Source organism: Carassius auratus, unplaced genomic scaffold, assembly GCF_003368295.1.
Source record: "Carassius auratus strain Wakin unplaced genomic scaffold, ASM336829v1 scaf_tig00217260, whole genome shotgun sequence".
In the NCBI taxonomy this organism is placed as follows: domain Eukaryota; kingdom Metazoa; phylum Chordata; class Actinopteri; order Cypriniformes; family Cyprinidae; genus Carassius; species Carassius auratus.
In genome coordinates, this window is record NW_020528968.1 from 150,654 (window position 1) to 164,531 (window position 13,878).

General features: G+C 38.4%; 1 protein-coding gene across 2 annotated transcripts; it reads right to left on the bottom strand.

The window, feature by feature from the left end:
• Positions 1-2,980: 2,980 nt before the first annotated feature.
• Positions 2,981-10,317, bottom strand: LOC113100360 (myosin regulatory light chain 2, skeletal muscle isoform). Of its 2 annotated transcripts, none has more exons than XM_026265181.1 (6): positions 10,219-10,317; positions 6,503-6,598; positions 5,765-5,945; positions 5,134-5,212; positions 5,007-5,055; positions 2,981-3,282 (listed from the first exon to the last, which is right to left on the bottom strand). In XM_026265181.1, exons 2-6 carry the CDS (start codon positions 6,536-6,538, stop codon positions 3,178-3,180), a joined length of 450 nt encoding a protein of 149 aa, XP_026120966.1. In that variant the 5' UTR covers positions 6,539-6,598; positions 10,219-10,317; the 3' UTR covers positions 2,981-3,177. The 2 variants fall into 2 exon arrangements, with proteins under 2 accessions (XP_026120966.1, XP_026120965.1); XM_026265180.1 differs by lacking the exon at positions 10,219-10,317 and adding an exon at positions 6,767-7,413.
• Between the last annotated feature and the right edge of the window lie 3,561 nt (positions 10,318-13,878).

Here is a 13,878-nt window from a genome sequence, read left to right on the forward strand (position 1 = left end):
AAAAAAAAAAAAAAAAATTAATCGAGTAACAAAATGTGTTGTTGCTTAATTATACTGATGTGCGCATGCACAGTAAATCTGATGGGTAGGATAAAATGTCAGGACCCCGGACCTTTATTTAGTCGGGTTGACGTACCTTTTCAGTTCTGTGTATGTGATGTGACGCTAGTTTTACTTAAAGTCAAATGCTCATGAACTGACTGTCAGAGCAGTTCTGGAGATGTTGTTCATGTGTTCAAGTCCTCATTTAGTGAGACAGCAGACGCAGAAATTACCGTGAGAGTAATGCGCGCTTCAGTGTGTGTGTGAAAAAGGAAGTCGCGCTCCTGCTCCATTCATTAACAGAGACACACAGAACATGCAGGATTTACATTTAAACACTGTTCCGTCTTAATATTTAGAGATATTAATTAGTGAATCGGATGTAAGTGCAATTACCTATTTTGATTAATTCATTCAAAAAAAAAAAAAAAAAAAAAAAAAAAAATTCATTGCGAAAGAACCCGACGTGAGATTTAGAATAAATTAAAAGAGGCTTCGAAGCAGAGGAATTTGCCTACATCATTTTTTGTAATCGCGTTACTCGAGGAATCGTTTCAGCCCTAATCTTAAGCAGCTCAAAAGGGGCCTCTCACATAATCCGATAGATGCCCTCGGTTGTTGTTCATCAGACATTTTAAAAAAAAAAAAAAAAAAAAAAAAAAAATTATATATTCCTCCTTAAATCATGTTGTGTACTTGAATAATAGAAGCCTCTCAGTTATCGTTTCTTCGGCCAAAGTAAGGGCCCTCCAGCCATCGTTACAATCTCCTTGCCTATTTCAGCATCGGACAGGGCTCTCCCTTCCGGTGCAGCTGGGCAGTGGCTCCCTTCGGTCGCAGTGTGAGCCTTTCATCTGTCATTGAGTTGCGCTGCGCGCTCAGCGGCAGATGGGGGTATCCCTCCCGGTGCAGCAGAGCCACAGGCCCCCTTCGGTCGTTGTGACAGCCCTCCATCCGATGCATCAAATTAAGCCGCTTATACAGTCGCAAGGGGGACTCTCCCTTCCGGTGCAGCAGAGCCGCAGCTCCCTTCGGACGCAGCGAGAGTCCCTCCATCAGTCGCGTTTTCTTGCCTACTCCGTATCGGACGGGGCTCCCCTACCGGTGCAGCAGACCCACGGCTCCCTTCGGTCGCAGGGTGAACCCCCCGTCTGAGTTATGTTGCATGCTCAAGGGCGGACCGGGATCTCCCTCCCGGGGGAACACAGCCGCTGGCTCCCTTCGGTCGCAGCAGGAGCCCTCCATCCGATGCATCAAACCGTTCCTCGAATCTTCTTGCCTATTCTGCATCTGATGGGGCTCTCCCTTCCGGTGCAGCAGACCCACGGCTCCCTTCGGTCGCAGGGTGAACCCCCCGTCTGAGTTATGTTGCATGCTCAAGGGCGGATAGGGTTCTCCCTCCCGGGGGAATAGAGCTGCTGGCTCCCTTCGGTCGCAGTGAGAGCCCTCCATCAGACGCATCAAGCCATGCCTCGCATCGCAAGGGGGACTCGCCTTTCCGGTGCAGCAGAGCCGCAGCTCCCTTCGGACGCAGCAAAAGTCCCTCCAACAGTCGTATTCTAGTTAGCGTCAATCAGGGCTCTCCCCTCCGGGGCAGCACTCCTGCTGCAGAGTTGCGAACCCCCTACGGAGGCTGGGAGAACCCTCAGAGGCAAAAAACCGTGCCTCCATAAACCCGCAATGGGGGACTCCCCCTTCCGGTGCAGCAGAGCCGCAGCTCCCTTCGGATGCAGCGGGAGTCCCTCCAACAGTCGCGTCTCTTTACCTTCTCAGCATCGGACTAGGGCTCCTCTTCCGGTGCAGCAGACCCACAGCTCCCTTCGGTCGCAGTGTGAACCCCCCATCTGAGTTATGTTGCATGCTCCACGATGGCTAGGGATCTCCCTCCCGATGGGGTACAGCCGCTGGCTCCCTTCGGTTGCATTAGGAGCCCTTCATCCGACGCGCCAAACCGCGGCTCGAATCTCATTGCCTATTTAGCATCTGACGGGGCTCTCCCTTCTGGTGCAGCAGACCCACGGCTCCCTTCGGTCGCAGTGTGAACCCCCCGTCCGAGTTATGTTGCATACTCTATGGCGGCCAGGGATCTCCCTCCCGATGGGATACAGTCGCTGGCTCCCTTCAGTCGCAGTGAGAGCCCTCCATCAGATGCAACAAACCGCGCCTCGTACTCAGCCGCAAGAGGGACTCTCCCTTCCGGTGCAGCAGAGCCGCAGCTCCCTTCGGAGGCAGCAAGAGTCCCTCATTTCTTGATATCTGGCATTGTGCTCCTCCCATAAGCGGCATGGAGGGCTCGCTGGTAAGACGTTGCGAGCCGCAGCTCTCGTCGAACACTGCACGGGCTCTCCAGGTCGCTCTGCATTTTCTTCCCAACACGCATATTTTGGGGGGCAACTAAATTTTATCTCTCTGGCTGCTGTCCTATGGCTTTAAGCTTCTTTTGGGGAGTTATTTGGGTTCGGGCTATGCTCCGGGCCCGGACCCCTCCCCCAGGACAGCACGCCAAAATATGCCTACTATTTGCCTTCAGATTAGATGTAAGGGTGAACTCGTGAAATGTGGTTTTATTAACAAAGTTCGGGAGAAGCACGATCAGATAATCATCCAATTTGGTACAGGTGCATCTCTTTAGCTAATCATCTTATAGCACGCACGCGTATATATATCCAGTCTTCCTACCTCCTGTCCCACGACAGTTTTTCGGCAACCCTCCTCCACCCCAACTCCTCACTTCTAATCTATTTATCCCAAATTGGGATAGGGGGAGTTATTTGGGTTCGGGCTATGCTCCGGGCCCGGACCCCTCCCCCAGGACAGCACGCCAAAATATGCCTACTATTTGCCTTCAGATTAGATGTAAGGGTGAACTCGTGAAATATCTCCTCTGCTTATACATTTATCAAAGGAAACAATGGCAGAGAGAACAGAGAGATTATGGTTTTGTGATTTTAGATGATTTTATTGAAAATAATCACATTTGTTCCATGTGAATCACATTCAGACATCCCAAATTCTAACAGACCTGTTTAGACATGTCTTTGTTTGAGAGGACAAATAGACCATGGGGACGCTGAAAAAAAAAAAAAAAAAGATGTCGTAATGAGAGAAGGAAGATAGATGGTTGATGGACTGAGATTATTCTTCCTCTTTCTCCTCTCCATGTGTGATGACATAGCAGATGTTCTTGTAGTCTACATTGCCAGCCACATCTGGGGGAAAGGCAGCCCAAAGATTTTTCATCTAGAAGAAAATAATCAGAAGATATTGGTCAGCAAATGGTTTAATTCTTTGCTACACATAAAAAACAAAAACAAAAACAAAACATATGTCTCCAAATATGGCTCAGTTCATACCTTCAATGTAGAGCACATTCAATATATTTACATGCAAAATTTTTGTTTCAATTGGACTGATTTCATTCTAACTGATGAATCTGAATGTGGTGTTTACATGAATGCTAAATAAAGATTTTTTTTTCATGCACACACTGCACAAATATAGAGTATCACTCAGTAAAAATGCCTGTATCTGCACCCAAAACGGGTTGTCTGTGGATGAGAATCTGAAACAAGGACTGGTGGGAGGTTGTCTTGCACACGCACAGTCCTTTCAGTTTCGGGTTCAGTAAGATCAAAAGTTTACATGCACTTTCAATCATATTTGAAAAGGAATAAACCACACCCTTCAATCTCATCAAAATTTAATTTCCGATCGAGCTCAGTCATATTTATTAAGGTTTTTAAATGAAGGCTTTTCAGCCCAACTAAGCAGTCAATCATATTACAAATGGATTATTTAGTTGCATATAAACGTAGCCCTTCAAAGCAAATTAATAATACCTTATAAGCATCTGCATTCACTTTTGTGTTTATGGAGTGAAATTCACTGTTGTTAATATATCACTTAAAGAAAAATTATAACTGCAAACTTGCTTTAGTATAGACTTTATTTTATTATAAATGTTTCAACATGAGAGCCTTCATCAGTATATACATATATGAAAAGGGTGTGTTACTGCAGCAACAAATGTTTGTGTACAGCTATCCACTGTAATTATGACAGTGATATATTAACAATGGTGAAGCAAATGCTCTGGAGGTGCCAGTTAAGAGAAGAAACTTAAAGAAAAAGCAATGTTTCGGCGTGAGAGCCTTCATCAGGATATATAAAAAATAAATAACAAATTTATATATATATATATATATATATATATATATATATATATATATATATATATATATATATATAACAATAATATATATATATATATATATATATATATATATATATATATATATATAATTATAATTTTTTTAATATAAATTAAATTTGTTATTTATTTATATATATATATATATCCTGATGAAGGCTCTCACGCCGAAACATGGATTTTACTTTAAGTTTCTTCTCTTAACTGGCACCTCCAGAGCATTTGCTTCACCATTGTTAATATATCACTGTCATAATTACAGTGGATAGCTGTACACAAACATTTGTTGCTGCAGTAACACACCCTTTTCATGGAATTTCATACCTGCTCACCAAAACTATATGCTCCCAGAGCAGACATTTGCGGGAACACCGGAATGAAACCTTATTACAAGTCAGTGTACCATCATAATGATTTTAAAACTGAAATCTCAGGGTATTTGTTGTTGCTAAATGTTGTAAATGTAAAAAAAAAAAAATGTATCACATTTATCAGTTTGGAGTTGGGCAATAGTGCAATTTTATGTCTAAAATATATTTTTTTAACTTTTATCACTTGCCAGGCAAAAAGTAATTACACACTTGGCAAAAAAAACTAAAAACAAAAAAAAACACACAATCTGAATTTGATTCATGGCCTAACACTAATGGTATGGGATAATTACACATACATTAAGCTTAAAGTATGAGAAACTGTAACTGTGATTCCTGAATTAGTAAACAGCACTAATTAAATTAATCCAACTACAACTAACCTCCTCAGCAGTAAACCTGTCACACTGGGTGGTCAGGAGTTCCTCAAGGCTAGAAAATAAAATGAAATGTTACATTCTTGAAAATGACCTTTCTCTAGTGTGAACACCAATAGGTCAGGATACTTACAATTCCTTCTTGATGGTGCCTGTAGCCTCAGGGTCCAGGACTTTGAAAGCACTCAAGATAACATCCTCAGGATCAGCACCTAAATTAAAAGTTTGATGAATAAATGTTGTGAATTCTTGATCTGAATGCTTGATGTGAGATGTCAACATTTCAATTATACAATATAAATAAAATAATGTATTTTCAACATTTTCTGGAGAAAAAAAAATATACATGTCATTTTTCTATGAAAAACTGCTGCCATAAATTTGATGTTTACAGGGCATTGCTTTACAGAGATTGTTCTGGGTGGCTGCTTACTCAAGTCAAAAGTGCCAGTGTACAAGTATTTATTATATTTTGGTCTCTAGATATGATTTAGGATTCTCCTTCATTGTAATTATGTGTAAGTCTAAAGGTGCTGCTTTGAACTTTTGTCATAGTGCTGTAGCTCAAACATGAACTGATTAAATCTTTATCTTTAAAGCACTGTAAGTCACTTTAAATAAAAGTGTCTTCCAAATGAATGTAAATGGCTAAGCAAGTTATGTTTTCAGGTAAAGTTTGCAAAGATTAATACTTAACTCCAAACCAATAGTATTAGCAACAGACATTACAAAAATAATCAAAGCCAGAAAAGATTTGGACTTACCCTTCAACTTCTCACCAAACATGGTGAGGAAGACAGTGAAGTTGATGGGGCCACTGGCCTCTTTGACCATAGCTTCCAGCTCCTCGTTTTTCACATTTAGTTGACCCATGGAGGCCAGCACATCTCTCAGATCATCCTTGCTGATAATACCATCCCTGTTCTGGTCGATGATTGTGAAAGCCTGTTTGTTTTAGAGAATGTTAGATAGTTAATTAACTTCAGATTATCAAGGCCTTGATGTTTTTCTGAAGAACACCTTTAAAACTTAAGATGACATCTGAGACCAAGAAGTATCTTGGCAGCTGCTGCCCACTTGTCTTTCTAAGCTGTTAAAAGGTCATGGAATGTACAACAAGACTGGGGATATTTAAAGAGGGGGGATTGGTTACATTTGCCAGCCCCAACTAATTTCTTTACCACCCCTCCTTACTACTTACAATAGCTATAAAACTGTAAGTGTAAGTTTAAACTGCAAGTATAGTTAACGCTCATGCTATTGTTTATTGAACATAAAACCAATACTACAAATTGTGATTACTTTCTTCCAGTGGTTGAATAGTTCTAAAAGCGACCACTTTCTTAGTTACTAGTTAACACAGAAATATGCAATCTAAAAATGTCAAGGTTTTCAAACATGGGAGGATGCAATTAATGACTAACATTTAGAGGAACTTAGAGGATAGTTTTAACATCAGTCAAATCAGTGATGTATTGGACTTAGGTTTGGCAGAAACGTACCTCCTTGTACTCCTGGATCTGACTCTGTTCAAACATGGAGAAGACATTAGAACTGCCACCCTCTGCCTGCTGCCTCCTCTTTGCCTTCTTGGGTGCCTAGAAGGAAAAAACATACACAAAGAATAATTCAATATGCTAAAATATTTTTATCTATCACCTCATCGAATGATAAGGAGTGTTCATCTATTAATGTCATTATAAAAAACAGTCATACATGTATATGCATACACTTTTTTTCTTTAAAAAAAAAAAAAAAAACCTCACCATCTCTGAGAGTTTCGGCAGTTGGTCAAAAGATGGAAAGTATACACCACACTGATGTGACTGACATCTTCGTAGTTCCCCTCTGGGGTCTTATATACCAGCCTGTCTATGCTAACTTTAGCCTGAACATCAGGTTTAGGAAAGTGAGAGCTGGTGAAAGTACAAGAGAGGAGGTATATGGGGTGCTATGGTGTCAATTTTCATTCCTGATCCGAAATAGGATTTGCACGCCTTGGAATGAGGTGAATTCAATCCAGTAATTTTGGCAATAGTTTTGTTTAAATAACGGACAAATATGGCAAGCCCAAGAGATTGTTGCTGGCTTGACTTAAGGGTTCAGTTTCTTTTCAAATTATTGACTCTGTCCTATAAGACTGAGCAGTTAAAGTGAGAAACATTTCTTATTATCAGTGATGAAAACTGCTTAATATCCTAATCATTTTATCATGTAACTAAAGACCAAACAAGAGATTGTGAGTTAGTGTTATTCACTTATTTGAAATATCTAAACTATTGAGCCTTTTTATTAGAGACTCGTTCTTATGTGTCCAGTAAGAAAGCCCTTTTCTTTGCAAATACAGTACAGTAATGTAAATATAATTACATATGCTGCTAATACCTATATCAGTCTTGAAAGTTATTACTTTATTATGAAGCTTATATTAGCTTACATATAAGCTTATGAAGCTTATTACTTATGATAGATTAGCTTTTGTTCCCTACATAACCTTGTTTTGTGTTTCTGTTTTGCACTCCTCTTGTAATACTTGTGTAAGTCACTAACTAAACATAAATAAATGTAAATTAGTTTTTGAACATACAAAAATGGTTAAGATTTGCTCTAAACAGTGGCTAACTAACAACATATTGACATATCGGCAAGTGATAAAGGTACTGTATTTTATGGTATATATTATATGTATAAATGTCTGATTGCAAAGTAAGATTGATGACTAAACATATTTTTCAAGTATACTGGGGCTCTATATTGGGGAGCTTATAGGCTCTTGCTATAGTCCAAAACAGTGTTCTGCAGCCCTCCCACTTCACACCCTATATGCATCCATAGCTGGACATTTATCATGGTCCCAACACTGAAGGTATTTATACGAATACAGGGTTGTGGGAACTGACATTACCTCTCTCCAGGGAGCTTGCTCTTATTGCCTTTTTTATTTGTATTTCGGGTGACTGCTTATTGCCATTTATTATGCCATAAACACATTTCTTAAACCTCTCTTGAGATTGCTATAATAAATAAAGTATTTATGCTAGACAGCAATAAAAATAAATGTTTGGGTGGAAACTCTTCCAGAAAGCAGACAAAGAGCACTTCATTTAAAATCACAGCCATTATAGTTCATTGTAATCTCTCATAATTGGGCAGCAGTTATTTGTTTATCCCAATAGCCGCATTCATTACCTTATCACTTACAGATCTCATTATTTGTACACAAATAACGTCTACTTCTGTAAAATATGGTGGTGTGGCCCAGTAGAGTTAGCTTCTTTTGGGTGTTTTGCTTTTAAGTGATAGGCCTATATGTCAAGACGAATTACTTCTGTAATAATACTGTAAAAAAAAAAAAACATTGTCTTTGCAAAATGCACAGATTTCTTTTGTATAATCCAATGACTCATCAGGCAGTGATTTATAATGAAACTTTCCACCTATAACTCCTTCCTTGTTCTTATTCTTCAATAGCCAGGGTGATTCAGTTCAGCTGAACTCGGGACTATAGGGTTGTGCTCTCATAGAATACAAGTCTGCCGAAAAAAAAAAAAAGTATTCATATGTGAGAAAGAAGGAAACATACTTTTTGTTTATGTAACACATTAAATATTTTAAATTTATTGCAAAAAATTGTGTTTTGACAGCACTGTTAATTACCTAAATGAAACATCAATGATAATTCCATTAAGTCTAGTAAACCATAGAGCAAATGTTTATATTTTATGCAAAATATTAATTTTAAAATCTAGATATATGGCAATTCAATTAATTAAATTAGTTTGTGACATTAAAATATTTACAAAATATTTTACGTTTCAATCAAATAATTTTCTAATCAAATAATCCTGAAAGAAGCTATTTCTACAAAACCATTAAAGGGACAGTTCACCCAAAAATCAGTGTTTATCTTCAGTTCTCTCTTCACAGCAGTTCAGTCAGTGTACTGTTTGAGTAAATGAATTACCCGGGATATTGGTTTCTTTGAACTCAGAGGGAGTGTCAGCCACATTAAAAAAATTAACAGCTTAAGTCATTTGTGGATTACAGTTTTTCTCAATCGCTTTGGTACATTTCTCAAATCATTCTTGAGATTTGCAAAACAGTAAGTGCATTTCTCAAAACAACTTGTACAAAGAGCAAAACACAATGGATTACCTGCAAAAGCCAGTCTCTTGCTTAAAATCCTTAGTTCATCTCAAAAATAAATATCTGTGTCAATGAACATGTCAGTGCCATCAGAATGACAAGTCCTTGTGTCATAGTTTATGGATAAGACAGTCAAATTACTTAGTCATGTTGTCAAAATAACAGTGTACTCTGGAGGGATGTTCTGATGTAAACTATGACAACATTTTGGATGACAGTTACTGTAATGAACATTATGCCATATTCTTATGTATGCCATATATCCATTTAAAAACTACAAAATTACACATTACTGTATGTGGGATATTGATTGAAAGAGACTGGATAGAATTCCCTGTTACACTTTTACTAGTGGTCTGACCCAAAAAAAAAAAAAAAAAAATACAAATACAAATATAAAAAAAAACTTTATAATGCCATTGTGCAGGGCTTAATTTGTGCCGGAACAAGCCGGATCTGTATCCGACACCTCATTTTGATGGATCCCCCTCCTCCAGGGTTGGCGTTTCCGTATGGCAGACAGATAATTGCAGTGAAAAATCAACCAAAATGCATATCTCTATTATAATTCATTATTATTATTATTGTAAACCAGAGGGTTTTACAAATATTTAACCAATGATAAGTATTTAAAAGAGCTTGTCAGTAAAACTTCATTACGCCGTCGCCATTGGATCCTCAAGCTGTAAGCGAAACCTCGTCACTCCCCCCACCTCCACTCAGACTGACGCGCGCACAGCCTTGAGGAGACAGATCTCCGCTTATTCGCAAAGCAAGGGTAAACACATAACTGTTTGTATAGTACAGCATTTTCTTTACTCAAACACTATGTCTGTAAAGGGCTAAAGGCTAATGTCTTTGTGTGTTTGAAGACTGGAGAAGTACGTTTTTTGCCATCTAGCCTATACTTTTGTACGTTTTGAATATCCTGTGCATAAGCGCTTTATCGTTTATATCATGAGACATTGGTCAAGTTTACTAAACAACAAGAAAAAATGAGCGCCCATATAGCAACTATAAACATTATATAGCCTGTAAAAGGTGATGATAGCATATAACGCGCTGCACTTGCCTCAGATGCGGACAAAACACAGATCTCCTCATTCGCCGGCCAAAGACCTTGTTAACTCAATCTGAGCTTGTTTTTCATATAGCCTAATGTACAAACACTGACGGCGCAGTGTTGTGTAATATTTGATTACACAACACTGTGCCATGAAACTGTTTTATTTGTCAACAAACATCAGACATCATATTGTGTGTATTTGGTTGCTTAAACTCAACAAACTATGCAAAATAACTGTTATATAGGTTAATACTCGCGAGGCAGCTTGATACGCGCGAGCTTTGGATGCGACTGCGAGGGTATGGAAGGCCAAAAGGGTCAAATTCACGTGAATTTTAACGCGTCAACAACACGTTAAATACGTGTATTTCACGCGTAAACAACACGTATTTAACGCGTTAAATACGTGTTGTTTACGTGTTAAAAATCAGCGCGTACTTAACGTGTATTTAACGTGTATTTCACGTGTTAAATACACGTGAAGTACACGTGAAGTACGCGTTAAAAATCAGTTTGAACGGGTCAATGTCATTGGCTGCTGAGGACTTGGGTCAAACCACTTCTGTGAGCTTAGAGGGGTGTACCATTCACAGACAGGCAACCATCATTTAACATGCTATAGATCAGCTTATTCAGCCTTATTATTTTGTCTTTTTTTGTATAGACTATAGAAATAATATAATTTAATTGCAGTTTTATGAAATATTTATTTTTTAATAAATATTAATTAACATTTTGTGGTGATAGTATAATGTTTATAAAAGTTACAGTATTTTGTAATGAAACAGGACTTTTTGTTTAGCTCTTGACTCGCCAAAATATACTATTTAAATACTGTTGCTTTCTGAGTGCCATACACAAAAATACCAACTCATAACTCCACGAATATAGCAAGGAGAGTCAAAAGTTATAGTCTGAATCTACTGTGACGATCCAAGGGGCTGTAGTATTTTATTTTGCCCAGCAGGTGTCATGGGGTAACACTTTTTGTGTCTTTAGGTTAAGTGCTGTGATGCAGGTGTGGAAAATTGATTGTGATTAACAATGCTGCCTATAAGATGCTGGCTTTCTTACCCTTTGGAGGGAAGGAGATTGGTGCTCGGTCTTTGCTGGTCTTGCTGTTTGGTGGTCAGGCGGACTTTCTCACGCTCTCCAGTCCAAGGCTTGATGTTGTGTTTTTGTATCTTTATATTTTTTTTTATGTTTTACCTCAATGTGGTTATGGCTGTTTTCTGATTAAAACACATATTTGTGCAAATTTGATTATGTTGTATGGACTCTCTATTCATGTTGCTACTCCTTGATCCAAGGGGTTGTAACACTACGTTCTGTCAAATGTTTAATAGAGCTCTCCAACTGATTAATGGGTTTAGGTATTATTTACATATGAAAGATCATAATGGATTGTTTTGATTTTGGACTCATTTCAATCTGGAGAATCGGCTGTAAATAATGATATGCCATTTTTCACAATCAGAGCATGTTTCATGAAGTTATAAAGGTAAAACCTTTTAAAAAAAAGTTTTTGTTTTGTTTTGTTGTAATTCGATTACGAATATCTTCAAATCTGAATGACAGATTATTGTATAATTGGGCTCATTTTAATCGAGAGAATTTAACACTTTCCACGAGCTATGCATGTTTCATGAAGTTATGAATGGAAACGTAACCTATGTTATTTTCTCTGTTGAATGATTTCATGTGTGTGATAATATCGTAAGTAATATATTTAGATCAAGTGAACAAATTATGATGAATTTGAGCTCCTTTTAATCTGTAGAATTTTGTAAAAAATGACATATGATTTTGCATGATCTAATGTTTCATGAAGTTATTAATAAAAGTGCAAAGGGAAACTAAAGTTATTTGTTGTGCTGTGCCTGTTGGGTTTTATGTGTTATAGCAATATATTTGGATCTCATCCATGGATTACAGTATCTCTGGGCTCATTTTAATTGGGATAATTTTCTGAAAATAATGATCTATGCATGATTCTTGAAGCTATGAATGAAAACGAAACGTGAAGTATCGAGCTGTTTTTCTTTGCAGCCTCAGTGCGCCAGTCTGCTTTCATGTGTCACAGCTCTATGAACGAAATCTTTCGATCTGATCATAGGATCTATGCATGTTTGGTGAAGTTAAGAGGCACAGGACTGAAACCTCTGATTTTTTTTTTCTTTTTTTTTCTAAGATATATTACCTAAGTTTTTTTCTATGTGTTATATCTTTATGAAATATATATTTAGATCTAAATGATGTTTTATGGTGAGTTTCGACTGTGTTTAATCTGCAAATAGTGACTTGTCTTTTTTATGATATAGCCTATGCTTTTTTCATGAAGTTATCAGTGGAAAGCCTACATGACAGCTAACATAGATTTTTGGCTAAACTACATGCTCTCTGCGCAGTTTTATGTGCGCTATAAATTTATGAGGAAAATCTTTAGATATAAATGACAGATAGTTTTGGGCTCTTTTAATCAGGAGAATATACTCTAAATGCTGGTGCATAATTTTACACTGAAATCTTGTTTTTTGAAGTTACAAGTAAAATGGTGACATCAATAGGGCTATTGTTATTATTATATGGGTCTGGGGTTGACTTCTTGTACAAAACTCGCTCTAGTTTATTCAAAGCCTCAAACAATTTCTCAATGGTGCGACTAAAAAAAACTCTGAGGTCGCACCGGTGCAACGAGCCATTTAAGGGGAACCCCTCGAGCCGGGCTTCGATTGTTCAGATGTGGGCCGGGCCTCCAGTCTGTTTAGACTTCTTCTTACTTTTATATTTTAGACATTCGTCAATTAACGATGGAAAAAAAACTTGCTGCCCTATTGGAAACAACAGGAAACCTTGATGGCACGACTGTAAAGAGTGGCTCGACGGTGTTTTGTGTCCCGCAGCAGCACTGCTGAACAGTTCTGCGTTCAAATAATAGGCTTAAGAAGAAGATATTTTAATTTACTAATAAACTAGTGTTTTCTGAATCTGTATCACAAGAATGAAGTTGCTGTCACGGAACAGAGAGAGAGAGAACCCAGGAGGCGAATGGCAAGTTAATGCTCTTTTAGTAGAAATAAGGCAAAGCCGCAACGGCCAAAAAACAAAGGCAGAGTACAGGGATAATTCCTGGTCAAAACAATGGAGCCTAAAGTGGCTGGTCTGGGAAGCCTGTGATCAGCGAGGGTACAGGTGAGGCAGCGGACCCCTCGTTACTCCTCACGGCAGATAACTGGGGGAGAACAAGACAGGCAACAAACAGTCCATACAAAACTCTCCCAACGACTTGACAAGACTGGACTAGACTAGACTAGAGGTCTGTAGAAAAAGCACAAAAACGTCAGAAACATCCAAAGTGGTTAGTAATAATCTAACAGGGAATGGAAAGAGACAGAGCTAGAAATAGAGAGCCTAATGATAGGAGATAGAGAGCAGGTGAGCGGAAGAGAACGAGGAACAGCTGAAGATGATGAGAGTAGAGATAAGTGAGCGCAAAGGAAAAGAAAGAACCAGCAGATGGAGACCGAACTGGGATCATGACAGTTGCAATCCCGACTCGTCATCTCCTCATTAGAAACGTTTTTAGAGATAAGTACATCTTTATGGGTTATAATTATAATGAAAGAGTTTTTGTTTTTTATTTTTTTATTTTGTTAAGTAGTTATT

What these genes read in the sequence shown, in the direction of transcription:
- LOC113100360 (XM_026265180.1), bottom strand. An exon ending in AGATCCAGGAGTACAAGGAG is followed by an intron (nt 5,946 to 6,502) that starts GTACGTTTCTGC and finishes TAAAACAAACAG; the next exon opens with GCTTTCACAATCATCGACCA. An exon ending in ACAGGTTTACTGCTGAGGAG is followed by an intron (nt 3,283 to 5,006) that starts GTTAGTTGTAGT and finishes ATTTTCTTCTAG; the next exon opens with ATGAAAAATCTTTGGGCTGC.